Here is a 13,816-nt window from a genome sequence, read left to right on the forward strand (position 1 = left end):
GTTTTCCGCTTCGGATATATGTCAAAAATTCTTCCTAAAAGCCCTGAAGTAGTGTCATTAAAAGGCTCAAAATTAGCAGTATATGACGCCAATAAGGCTCATATATGATATCGGAAGAAGGTCTGTATAAGACTTATGTTAGAGGCAAAATATAAGCATATATCATTCGCTTCAGGTTCCTAAATGAGTTCATAACGAGTGCAAACGATCCAAAGTTTGGACTCCTTTCAGACTAATTGTTGACTCCGAGTGTTTGCTGGGTTGTTTGTTTAAAATAAAAACGAAATTTTTTTAATTTCAAATGGCGTATAAATTTAATTGCTGAATTGTAATTCCAAGCAGCCTCGATTCAAATGATTTTTAAATACCCAAAAAAAGGTACAAAAAAGGAATATTCCGGGTATTTTCTCGGTATTTACCAATAAAAATGGTTAATACCCGGTAGAATCCCAACTCTAATGATAGTTCATCAAATATACTATCAATGAGGATTTATATGGAAAAGAACATAGGTACTCACGACTTCCGTGACATATATAAATTCTACAAATTCTGCAAGTGCTCGAGGATTTTTGTCAGCATATAATAAAAAATGTTTGGCCAAGTATGTAATAAGTTGGATATGAAAAATAACTATTCCTGGGATTACTTGTTTTATTGCAAATGTTTTGGTATGAGTGAATCACAACCACGGTTGCCACAGCATGTTGTCGAGGAGATATTTTTCTTTTGGCCACCTAGTGAAAAATCCTTAAAAAATGCCCTGTCGTCTTGAAGTATCGAATCAACGAATGTCGACTATCGAATTACGGAAAGCCACCCCTGGGGTCAAATTACTTTTCGTAAGCTAGAGTTTTTAATGCTTTTGTGATTATTTGAGGAATAATTTTAAGCTAAGGAGTCAGCAAACAAACGCTTTTCCCTATTGAAATTATTTTGATGATTCCAATATACTTTCGAAACACTTTTTGATACACGAGAACAGTGTACTCAAAACGAAATGCGTAAACCAAAACTGTGTCGTCGAGCGTTCGATATCGAATTAAATTATTGAGCTAACGAGTGTCGACAATCGAATTATGGAAAGCCACCCCAGCTCGTGTACCAAATTTGGTGGAGATATCTCAATATTTACTGTTAACGGACAGACGGACGGATGGATGGACATAACTCAATAAAATTTTTTTTCAACCAACCGTTATCCAATCAAAGTTAATATACTCTGTGTGCAAAGCACGCTTAGTATAAACAGGCGCTTTCAATGCCAGCCAATTTAAATGCTCCCTTTGCATAATTTTTTCTAAAAATTAATAAAGAAGAAGTCGAAAATGTTTTCAAATAGTCTTGTTAAAATAGGGAGTTATCCGAAAATTTGCCGATTTTTTCAAAAATTCTATATTTCGATTGGCTAAAAGAATAAGCGAAATCAGTGATGCAAAATCCTTTAGTTGGTTCCAGGTGTTTAAATACTCTATTGAAATGATTCTCACCTCTTAAGTTCAAGATAGACATATGTACGTATGAGGGGGGTTTGAAGGCTTTGGCCTTATATTCAAAAATCTGTTGTTTATTTGCGAAACTATGAAATAAAATCTGAAAGGTTAATTTTGATTTTCGCACTTCATCATTCAACACCCAAGTCTCCCGGTTTGACATTTCCTAAAGCTGGCGGCCCCATCCCCAACTAGTCCCTTGGAGTGAATCACATTGATTATAGCCTATCAACTATGTTTAAATATCACCTACATGTTACGGCTCCTGATACAAATGTTAAAACGTAGACACATATATTTACCAGGTGAAGCTTTGTCCTTCGCAAAAACACTCAAAGTGGTTAAGCAAAATCTTTTCCAAGACAGCGCAATAAATGACCGGGTGTTCTACTACCCCAACGTAGTCGACAGTCGAACTAGTCTGAAAACTGGAGCTCGCGGTCGAAAAACAACAGAACACAAACGTCTGCAAATTTATCTTTGTAAAATTCAAATAATGTAGATGCGCCGAGGATTATACGACAGACAGCTATACTTAGACAGCTTATCGAGGGCGGCACCCTTGGCGAAATGGTTACTCTCTAACGTTTCAAGGTGTTCCTTTGTTGTAGCTAGGCTGCATAGCACGACAAAAACATCCGTCATAAAATCTACACCTAGGTCTTCTAGGAAAGCGACGTCGATGAAGGTTTGAGTTCGAAGTCGCAGTCCTATAGCTTCTGTGCTGGCATATGGTATGAGGGTCAGGAGGCGTGGTATCGACTAGTGATCGGGATTGCTACTGTTTGCAAATCGAGAATTGTAGCTCTTAGAAACACGCGAAAAAACTGCAGGCCTCCATTTGGCGCGATCAACAATAAGCCAGCATTGATGCTAATCGTTAAAACTGTGCCACGATAGTCATGACTATTAGTAGATAATTGATAGCAACCGTAAGTAGCCTTTGTGCGTGGCCAGCAAGGAGCCACAAATGATTTAAAGAAATCGTGTCGACGTAGAGTATAAGGAGTTAGCCCAGAACATTTCTTCGGTGAAACTACGCTTTCCACGGGATATACAGACAAAAGTGCGACTATTTTAGGTATTTCTATTATTTTTGGACAGATGCAGCAGTACCAGTCCTTAAGACCGGGGTTACGTTCGAAGCCTCCCTGGAGTAACTGAATGAATGTCAGTCCCTCCTCTCAAGCAAATCGCATCATAAATGAAATTTTTTGGAAAAGGTTGATCCCTGTTCCTCCTCCCGGAGAGAAAAGTTTCTCAAATATTAATTTTGCCAAGTTAGGGTATCCCTGTACCGTATTTCACTTCATTGAATAGGTCGGTCCTTACGTAAAGAAAAAAAGTTTTTCAAATAATAAGCCAGTCAATGAGGTACGCCTGTGCCGAATTTCAAGCAAATTGCACTATAAATAGGATTTCTAGAACAGGTCGGCCAAGAACGGAGCGTTTCTCAAATACAAATTTTTAGAATAGGTCGACCCCTGGTTCACTTCCTAGAATGAAAAGTTTCTCAAATATTAACTTGGCCAAAGAGAAACCCCTGTACCGTATTTCAAGCAAATCGCACAATGGACTTGACTTAATAAGCCAGTCAAGGAGGTACCCCGTGTGGACTTTCAAGCAAATTATACTATAAATACGATTTTTAGAATAGGTCGGTCCCTGGTCCACTTCCCAGAATGAAAAGTTTCTCAAATATTAACTTGGCTGAAGAGGAATCCCTGTACCGTATTTCAAGCAAATCGCACCATGAGTAAGACTCCTTGAAATAGGTAGGTCCTTGTTCCTCTTACCGGAAGGAAGTTTCTTATATAATAGCAAAATTTCGAGAAAATCGCGCAGTAAATTATTTCTTTTTTTTAGAACAGGTCGGCTTCTGGTTCAATCATCTGAAAGATAACAAGTAAAGGTGTTTAAGTTCGCGTGTAACCGAACATTATATACTCAGCGTGAGCTTCAATTGCACATTTTATTTCAGATAAATTACTTTTCTATATAACACGTGGCACCGCCCGTTTAAAAAAAATTTCTCCCCATTTCCTCTTACAACAAAACTTGATAAGTGAAATATCATTGATTCAAAACTATTTTTTGCTTAGTTATAGCTTACTAGCAGACCCGGCAGACGTTGTTCTGTCCTCAATTTGGTATATCTGCATACATTTTAATAAGCTTTTTCCGTCTAACTCTGCCCTCGCCCCTCTACACTTTTTCCAAATCTTTGTATTCACTCCTCCCTCCGTATTTTTCGCTTCATCTATCTCCATCTTCGTCTCATTCTATCTCTTTCTCAGTCTCCTTCTCTCTTTTCTCTTCTCTCAAGTTTTTCTCATTCTTCTTCATATCTTATTGCCAGTCCCAGAGGGTGGTATGTATTTTGTTCCAGTCTCAGTCCCAGTCCCACTCCGAGTCTCAGTCTCAGTCCCAGTCCTAATCTCAGTCCCAGTCCGTCTCTGGTCTACTTACCGGAAAAAAGCATCATAAATATTAATATAGTTAAATTTATATACCAAATCGAATAAGACGTATGTAAATAGGTATGTGGGTATTATTAATTCATGTCTTTATTTCGGCTTCGCATGCATATTTATCAGTTTTTAAAAGCTCTCAGCAACAGCTTTCACTTGATATCCAAAATACACAAACATTCTAGGGGTATCCGGGTCCATGTTTTGGCCTATATATCGAGACCCTAGTCACCAATAGGTATGAAAATACCCTGTAGTAAAGCACTCATCAACAGTTTTCATTTGATATCCATAATGTATAAACACATTCTAGGGGTATCCGGGTCCACGTTTTGGCCTATATCTCGAGACCCTAGTCACCAATAGGTATGAAAACTACCCTGAACTAAAGCACTCATCAACAGCTTTCATCTGATATCCATATTGTATAAACACATTCTAGGGGTGCCCGGGTCCACGTTTTGGCCTATATCTCGAGACCCTAGTATGAAAACTACCCTGTACTAAAGCACTCATCAGCAGCTTTCATTTGATATCCATATTGTATAAACACATTCTAGGGGTGACCGGGTCCACTTTTTGTCCTATATCTCGAGACCCTAGTCACCAATATGTATCCTGGTCCACTTCCCGGAAGAAAAATTAAAGTAAAGCACTCATCAACAGTTTTCATTTGATATCCATAATGTATAAACACATTCTAGGGGTATCCGGGTCCACGTTTTGACCTATATCTCGAGACCCTAGTCACCAATAGGTATGAAAACTACCCTGAACTAAAGCACTCATCAACAGCTTTCATCTGATATCCATATTGTATAAACACATTCTAGGGGTGCCCGGGTCCACGTTTTGGCCTATATCTCGAGACCCTAGTATGAAAACTACCCTGTACTAAAGCACTCATCAGCAGCTTTCATTTGATATCCATATTGTATAAACACATTCTAGGGGTGACGGGGTCCACTTTTTGTCCTATATCTCGAGACCCTAGTCACCAATATGTATCCTGGTCCACTTCCCGGAAGAAAAATTATCCGACATTTTATTCTAGATATAACGCTACCTACATACCAAATTTCAGGCAAATCGAGCCACATATACGATAGTTTAGAATAAATCTGTCCCTGGTCCCCGAAAAAAAAAACTTTTCACAAACACTCTCCGGGTTCCTACTAAGTTATCCTGAAAATTTGAATAAAATCGGCGTGGTAGTTTCGGAGTCCATAAGCCTCATACAAACATACATACATACATACATCCTATTTTATATATATGTAGATTATTCTAGTCTACGACACTTTTAAAAATCTTTTATATAAAAGTGGGCGTGGTCTTTAACCGATCTTGTTAATTTTTCCAAGAAATATTTCCTGCTATAGGGAAATTTGTGTACCCAATTTTATTACGATCCGTTAATTTTTCTTCGAGTTATGGCTCCCGAAACATAGAAAATTGCTTAATCATAAAAGGGCGGTGCTACGCCCATTTTTTAAAATTTGAAGTTTTTCCTATTTATTATTGTAAATCAACATGGGAAATGAAATACCATTGATATAAAGCTCTTTTTGCAAAGATATAGCTTATTTTATTCGTCCCCGACCCTTTTAAATATCTGCAATATAAAAGTGGGCTTGGTTCTTAACCGATTTCGTTAATTTTTCTTCAAAGCATTCCTTATAGTAAAGGCAATCTCTCTGCCGAATTTTGTTACGATAGGTTTAACGATTTTTGATTTATGATTAATAATATTTGTAAAATTGATTTTATCACCAGTGGGCGGTACCATGCCCATTTTTTAAATATTTTTGCAAATTTGTATCAAGAGTCTCAATATCAGTCCACACATCAAATTTCAACATTCTAGGTGTATTATTTACTAAATAATCAGGTTTTTTGTGTTTTCCAAAATGTTATATATATAAAAAGTGGGCGTGGTTATCATCCGATTTCGATCATTTTCAATACCAATCTGTTCTGGGTCCAGATAAGCTCGTTTACCAAATTTGGTGAAGATATCTCAATATTTACTCAAGTTATCGTGTTAACGGACGGACGGACGGACGGACATGGCTCAATGAAATTTTTTTTCGACACTGATGATTTTGATATATGGAAGTCTATAACTATCTCAATTCCTTTACACCTGTACAACCAACCGTTATCCGATTTTGAATCTAAACAAAATTTCATCAAAATCGGCCCCGTCGTTAAGGAAGAGCTCAGTCACACACGCACGTAGAGAAGAAATGTACATATATATTAAGATGACTGATGCATATAAGAACAATTTTCTGTCATCCCTTGTCAAATTTGGTTTGGGAACAAACCAGGTTCGGCGTTGCGTCATCAGCGTCATTTTTCGTTCTGACTGATGATGACTTTAATACACAGATAGATTATGTACATATGTACATAACGTAACTAATAACACTGTGCAACAGCCGGCTGGGTATTGGACCAAACCCACTTTCTTGTAGAGATTGAGGCTTAAGTAGACAAACTACTATCTCCGTTTTTCGAAGTTAGCTTCCGATATTGGCTTTCGAAGTTCGAAATTCTACATTTCGAATTTTTTTTTTTTGTTAACGCGTTCAGCAAATTAAAAAAGTAGAAATGTGGTCGTGGTCCGCCTTTTTCCTTTATTTGAATGGCTGAATTCTTACTTTTTTAATTTGCTGAACGCGTTAACAAAAAAATAAAATTTCGAAATGTAGAATTTCGAACTTCGAAAGCCGATATCTATTTTTTGGAGGCTAACTTCGAAAAACGGAGATAGTACTTTCTCTACTTATGCCTCAATGTCTACAAAAAAGTGGGTTTGGTTCCCAGAAAATAGTTGATTTTGCCTCATAGTGTAATTTTTAAACCGAAACTGTATGTATTTATATAGCATTTATTTTATATTTTTTTGTTTGTTTTTTTTTTACAAATTAACATATTATCAACATAACATTCCCCACTAAAATTCTAATAATGCACATTTTAGCATTAAATTTACATAAAGAGTCAGATAGCACAATGGCTATAATAAATTAATAACAAAAGGGGGAAACAAGTAAGAGAAAGAAACAAATTGGAAACCTTAATCTCGGAGTTAAAGTGCGGAGTCGGCATTATATTTTTATTTGTGTTTTTTGTTTCGTGATTCGCTTAGCTCGCCCTTTAGGTATAGAGAAAAAGGCAAGAAATAGCCCCATGTGAAATGTAGTAGGTAGTATTAAAAAAAATCTAGAATATACTTATGTATGTATTATGACAAAACGTATAAGAATTTTGATTTTTTGTTGTTGGATTTTTGTAAATAATTTACATTATCCTAAGTTACTAATTAAATTTTCAAAAATGCATCTCTTCTTTTTTTGTAATTTTTCTGTTTGTAAGCAAATATTTTATGTCTATTAGGGTGAAGCGACATAAGGGAAAACAAGTTTTGTTAACATTGGGACGGCGTTTGTAACTTTTAGACAATTTTTGGATTTTTAGGAAAGAAATAAAAAATAACAGATTTAATCAACATCGTTTTGGAAAAAAATTCTAGGTATGTTTGTGCATACAGCTCATTGAAATTGTTTTTAAAATTGACGAAAATAAAAAAAGAAGACAACACTGTACAGTGCTCGGCAGGATATTGGATCAAACCATTTTCTTAAGAGATTAATCCATAAGCAAAAAAGTGATTTTCCCGTTTTTCGAAATTAGAAAAACATTGGAACAAATATTGGCTCTCGATATTAAAAATTTAACACATCCTATATATATTAGTTATGGTGTTAAAAAAAAATAAAAATTAAATATTTAAGGTATACAATAAGGTATACCAATACTTTAAACGCTACATTGTGTATGCTTTTAATTAATTAATCAAGTGGAGACGACCGGGTGTGGAAATTGTTAAGGATGTACTTGTTTCGGTTATACACCAATAAACTCTAAGCGAAAAAGGCTTATGGAAGCGGTGTACGTAAAACTTTTGAGAGTTTTTATAGAATACCAAAATAAGTATAAACGAGTTATAAATTAATATCTCTACAATAAAATTAAAGACTAAAATAACAACATTTTTTTGAAACACACGCTAATAACTTTGTATTTTTATAAGCAATTATTTTTATTAAAAAGCTTTGCAAAATATTATTTCTTATTTCGCTCCACCCTAATCTATACGTATGCTTGGTTATGTGTGTGTGTATGCTGCATCGATAAATGTGAAATCTAGAATGTGTGTATATATGTCTGTATTTACTTATAATAATTAATTATTTTTACTAGATTTTTGTTTGATCTTTTTGTAAGTTTCAAGTTTCAGTTCCATTGCAATTATCATACAAGATAACAAAGTTTTTACACAAAACACTTTCGAATTTAATAAACGCACACAATAGAATATTTATGAACTGGTATGCTTTTATACATGTGTTTGCTAATATTTCCAGTATGGTTTACATAGGCATGCACATTAGATCGCACCAACTTACAGAAAACCAATTTTCGACCAATAAATTAAGTATATAAGTTTTACACATACCTACATATTTATATATTTTTTGGAAAGAGATAATTTCCTATAACAACACTTAACGACAAAATCACTTTTTCTAAGTATTCGACCAAAGCAATTTTGAATAGATTTTCATAAGCAAAAAAGTAGTTTCCCCGTTTTCGAACTTAGGTTGCGAAATATTGACACTCGCTTTCGAAGTTAGTCCTACCTTAATAAATTATTTGTATTTATTGTGGTTAATAAATTTAAATCTCAACTGTAAACAAGTTTTTGCTTCTTTCAGCTTTTATAAAAGTATTTAAAGTGGACAAAAGGCAGGCATTTGAAAAAAGGAAAAACGATAAATTACACAGCTACACAAAAAAGTTTGAGTGATCTGGTTATATGGCACATGTATTCCTATGCACTTTGAATGAGTGATCTGGTTATATGGCACATGTATTCCTATGCACTTTGCCTAGACGGCCCCAGTTCGGCTATATGTAATCTCAAAAACTCATCGCCAATCCTTTTTTGTTTTTTGAGGTTGGGTCTAAACTACGACCCGTTAGACCAAATCTGATAATGGACTCGGTTTCGCATCAAAATGTTAGGGGTACGTGTTGCGCATAACCAGATCAGCCAACTTTTTTTTTTGTTTGTGAAGGTGTGTAATTTAATAATAGAGCTGCATTCGAAAGCCACTATCTATGTTTTGGAGGGCAACTTCGAAAAACGGCGAAATTACCTGTTTGCTTTCGATAGATAAATAATGTAAAAATTGGTTTGGTGAAATACTCAGCCAATTAGTATAAAGTGTTGAGAGACGCTTGGGCAAGAACAAATTTCTTGGTACTTGAAGTCCATGACCGTTAAGACGGAAAACCCAGTTAAGGGGATTTAAATATACATGGCCCCGTATCGTTATACGATCCGTTAACGTAATACATTTTTTAAATTACAGTAGTTCTGAAATGGTGAATTGGATTCAAGACATGTATGTGCAAGTGACTACGAGCATTCATTTCATTTTCACAAACTCATATTCATCATTTCAGTGAATCTTTTTTTGGATACGTGATACTAAATCGTTCCCGAGATGGTAGGGCTAGTATCTTAATTATGCTTGGTACTGGAACGTACCGGATCTGCATCCGACAAAAGACCATGAACATTCGATAACACTCCCCAAGACTTTCGGGGAGTGTCCTTTTCGCTTCCTCATGGAACTTGGGGTCGCCAGGGCCTCGTCTGTTAGTGAAACAGGATTCGTTGCGGATAGGTGAGGTTGCAATTGGGTTTGGAGAAGCTATATATTGCGCTGGCAACCTGAAGGGTTGCGCTACACAGCCCCTTGAATCTGGTATTTTAGTCGCCTCTTAGGACAGGCATAGCTACCGCGGGTATATTCTGATCCCCTAACCCGCTGGGTTAATTGTCTCAATTATGAGTGCAAACATGGCTTGATAATTTATTTCCTTCCCGAGTGCTGCTACAATGTTAAGAGTAAAGAAAACTGGTTTAGTTCGTGTTTATAATTGTGGGCTTACATATCTCCGAGGGCGATACCTTGAAAATAATCGATCCTGCACTCGGCACTTACTAAAAATAATCGAAAACAAAATACTTTAAAATTCTCATAAACACGATGAATTCTACTAGGCCGGTCCCTGAGAACCTCACATAGACTGAATAAGTCCATAGAGTATAAATACTACTAACTCATTACTCTTATCGTTCCGTCGTATGTGTGTATGACCTTTGAAGCGGAAGCGTATTCTCAAGGTAAAAACAGTGTTTGAATCATAGATCAATTATATCAAGCAGAAAAAGTCCTAAACGATTTTTGGAATAAAAGTTATCTCTTCACAAAGGAAAACTACAGCAAAAGTGCGAACATCGGGCAGTAGAGACAGTATAAATAATTTTGAGTCCCTCTAATGCTATATAATTTAAACATGCACCCGAATATAGGAGAAAGTACAACGCAAAAAATCGAAGTAATAGTTTTGGTGGGTATCATACATTTGTTTCTGTAAGCTGCTGCGGTCTAGTTATTTTCAAATGTGGACAATATACCTACATAACCACTCACTTTCGTTGCTCTACAAATAACATGTCCTCGGATTTTAAATTATTTGATTGAATTGGTTAGGTTCATTTTATATTGCTATCATTATTTATACTTATTCCATTGTGGCTCTTTTCCATTGTCCTCTTGTTAGAATTGCATTACGTGTTGTCTATTTCCTATTTATGTATGTATGTATATTTTTAATAAATTTGTTATTTTAATTTTATTTTTGGATTCCTGTTTTGTTAGTTTAACTGCTATTTTTTTTTTGTTTTGCTTTCAACAAGTTGACTTAATCGTTACTAAAAATATTTAATATGCATAATAGTATTGTTTTACATACTTTGCTTGTATATATATATTTATGCTAATTACAGTGGAATATTTGAAAATAGGTTTTATTTATTTTAGTTTAATCTTCCCGTCATTTTTAATGACCTTGTTTTCATTCATCCATTTATTATTGTTTATGTAGTTTATTTCGCTATTTTTGTTTTCTTTTTTTTTATTATATGACTTTAGTTTATGCATTTAGCAATTTTATATAGTTTTTATTGCAATGTAATTTGAATGCATTCATTTTTCACTCAACCAATCCTAATTATCCACGATCACTTGTCTACATTTGCTTTTTATATTTGGCGTAATTACACTAAATTTCCTCCGCCATTTCCAACGATCTGCGGCTACTCTTTATCCGATTGCGTTCATAATTGTTTATATTAATTTTATCGAACTATATTACCGTGCCACCAGGAGGCGCCGCTTGACTTGGTGATAAGTGGTGTTGCATATTTTGCTACAAAACCAAACATTTAGACATTAGTATAAGCATTTTTTTTACTTTAACGAAAATCAAATGTCACGGAACTTTTTGAAACAAAAGAAACCCCTTCCCAACAATCAGTTTCCAAATTAATTTTCATACTTTTTAAACCCCACTCAGCATTTAGGTGATTCAATATTGAATTTCGCTACATATCAGTACAATTTGATTACTCTTTCTGACTAAATAATGAGTTGTCATACAAGTGAACAAAAGAAATAATCAAATATGAATACTTTTGATGATCAAAAACTGAAAATCATTTTTCGATCACTGTTTGGAATCATTTTTGAAATCCTTTAATGATAAGATTTTAATATTTCAGTATGTAAGTAAATATGAATACTTTTGATGATCAAAAACTGAAAGTCATTTTTCGATCACTTTTTGGAATCATTTTTGAAGTCCTTTGATGATTAGATTTTAATATTTCACAAAAATCAACAAAAAGAATAATGAAATATGAATACTTTTGATGATCAAAAAGTGAAAATCATTTTTTAATCACTTTTTGGAATCATCTTTGAAGTCCTTTGATGATTACATTTTAATATTTCATAAAAATCAACGAAAAGAATGATCAAATATGAATACTTTTGATGATCAAAAACTGAATATTGTTTTTCAATCACATTTTGGAATCATATTTGAATCAAATGTGTTTACTTTAGGTGATCAAAAATTTTTTAATAATTTTTCAATCAGCTTTCTGAATCATTTCCGACTATCTTTGTTGACTGAACAATAAATATATAAATCTTATAGATCTTATAAATTTTATACTTGTTACATTTCATTGAAAATCTTATTTTTTCACGTGCACACATTTTTTCAATCATGAAGTTAGAAAAAATATATACATACATATATTTCTTTTTAATTATACAAAAGATATTGTAAATGCTGCTCGTAACCGAAGATGCCCCAATCATTTATGCACCTTCGGCTTCCAAGAAAATACATAATGGTTGGACAATACAAAGTTTGTGAGCTATTTGAAACCCAGGTAAGTGAAACTCTCTTCCCAGCGGACCAAGTTCGATTAATTTGCGAGACTTTCGCAAAATGCTCAGAAGTGAGCTCATATGTGAACAAAAGAAGATCGAAATTTGATTTTTATCGCAAAAAAACTGTAAACAAGCTCGTACGCGATTAAAGAGCGTAATGTTGGCAGGAATACTCACAAGCAAGCAAAGAACGATGCTAATTTGTGTGACGCAAAATACTTTCTTATGAGCTTTGCGACATGTGTTTTGTGACAAAAGCCAAAATGCAGACAAAATAACGGTTCATAATTTCGTATTTAGAGTTATATCTTCTATCGATGCGCAGCGCAAATAAGAAATAAAATAATTGTTTAGTTCTATGATATCCGCGAAAGTGAATAGTTGAGTGCTGTGGTTGAAAAATTATTTAATATTTATTATACGCAAATAAATATAGTGGAAAGTAAGTATAAACGTAATTTGATTAATTTCTATTTTATTTATTAATGCCTCCTAAAAGGAAGGAAGATAATATATTTGCGATGCGATGCGAGGCATGTTAGATGGATTGCAGGGGAAATTATCTTAGATAATAGAAACTTTGAGAGTGAAATCGAATTAAATTCACCTGTCACTGAAGCCTTATCTATAAATAATGATAGTCCAAGTGATTCTAGTGAAATCGATTTCAACAGGCAACATCGAATAAAATTGATCGACAGGGTGCCGAATTGATTTCTTTAAGAAATGAAATTGCAATAATAAAGGCTCGAATTTGTGGAGAGACACATAGGCCAATACTGCCAATATCACCTCTAAGTAGTTATGAAGACTTCACAGCATTCCCAGAAAGTCTTAAAAATGAAAAAAATCTTTAAAGATTTGGTATAGAATTTATAATAAATTTTTCAATTGATATGATAATGTATTTTTCATAAATTTATAAGGGGCTGCTGGCTGAATTAGCAAAAACGTGTTCATGGCGGGGGACCGACACAAAAAAATGTGTAAGAGCATTTCTCACAACATTAGCCATACGCCGTAAGTATTTTTACAACTTCCAATACAGAAAGTGTCAATATTAATTTATTATTAATTATAAATTTAATTATTAGTTTTTATATTATTAATTTCATTGTTATTTATATTCGAAAGAGTTCTAAACATTTAGCCTACTCTCTCTATTTCAATCTATATTTTACATAAACCAAATAGTTTAATTAATTATTTATTTTACTTTATTAAATTATGGCGTTCAAGCAGAAGTTCGCGCTAGAATATACTGATTTTGATAGAGTTACGCAAACATATTTCCAGTACGCTGCAGAACACGCAATTAGAACAGCCAAAACGGAGTCAAAGAAGTTAGCACGCAGTAATTTTATACAGTGAAATAATATTAATATTTTACTTGATTTTCTTTTTAATTGAATTACTTTCATTTAATTCATTATTTTTCTTAAGCAATAAAAAGTTAAATAAA

General features: G+C 34.0%; 1 protein-coding gene across 1 annotated transcript in view; it reads right to left on the minus strand.

Moving 5' to 3' along the window:
• Nucleotides 1-6,842: 6,842 nt before the first annotated feature.
• LOC137238127 (WD repeat-containing protein 20) overlaps nucleotides 6,843-13,816 on the minus strand; it is a 42,115-nt gene continuing 35,141 nt past the window's right edge. The window contains exon 4 of the mRNA XM_067762765.1: nucleotides 6,843-11,320. Coding sequence (XP_067618866.1) covers nucleotides 11,258-11,320 — 63 coding nt within the window. The 3' untranslated portion in view covers nucleotides 6,843-11,257. The remainder of the gene's footprint in view (nucleotides 11,321-13,816) is intronic.

This window comes from Eurosta solidaginis, chromosome 1 (assembly GCF_040869045.1).
Source record: "Eurosta solidaginis isolate ZX-2024a chromosome 1, ASM4086904v1, whole genome shotgun sequence".
In the NCBI taxonomy this organism is placed as follows: Eukaryota; Metazoa; Arthropoda; class Insecta; order Diptera; family Tephritidae; genus Eurosta; species Eurosta solidaginis.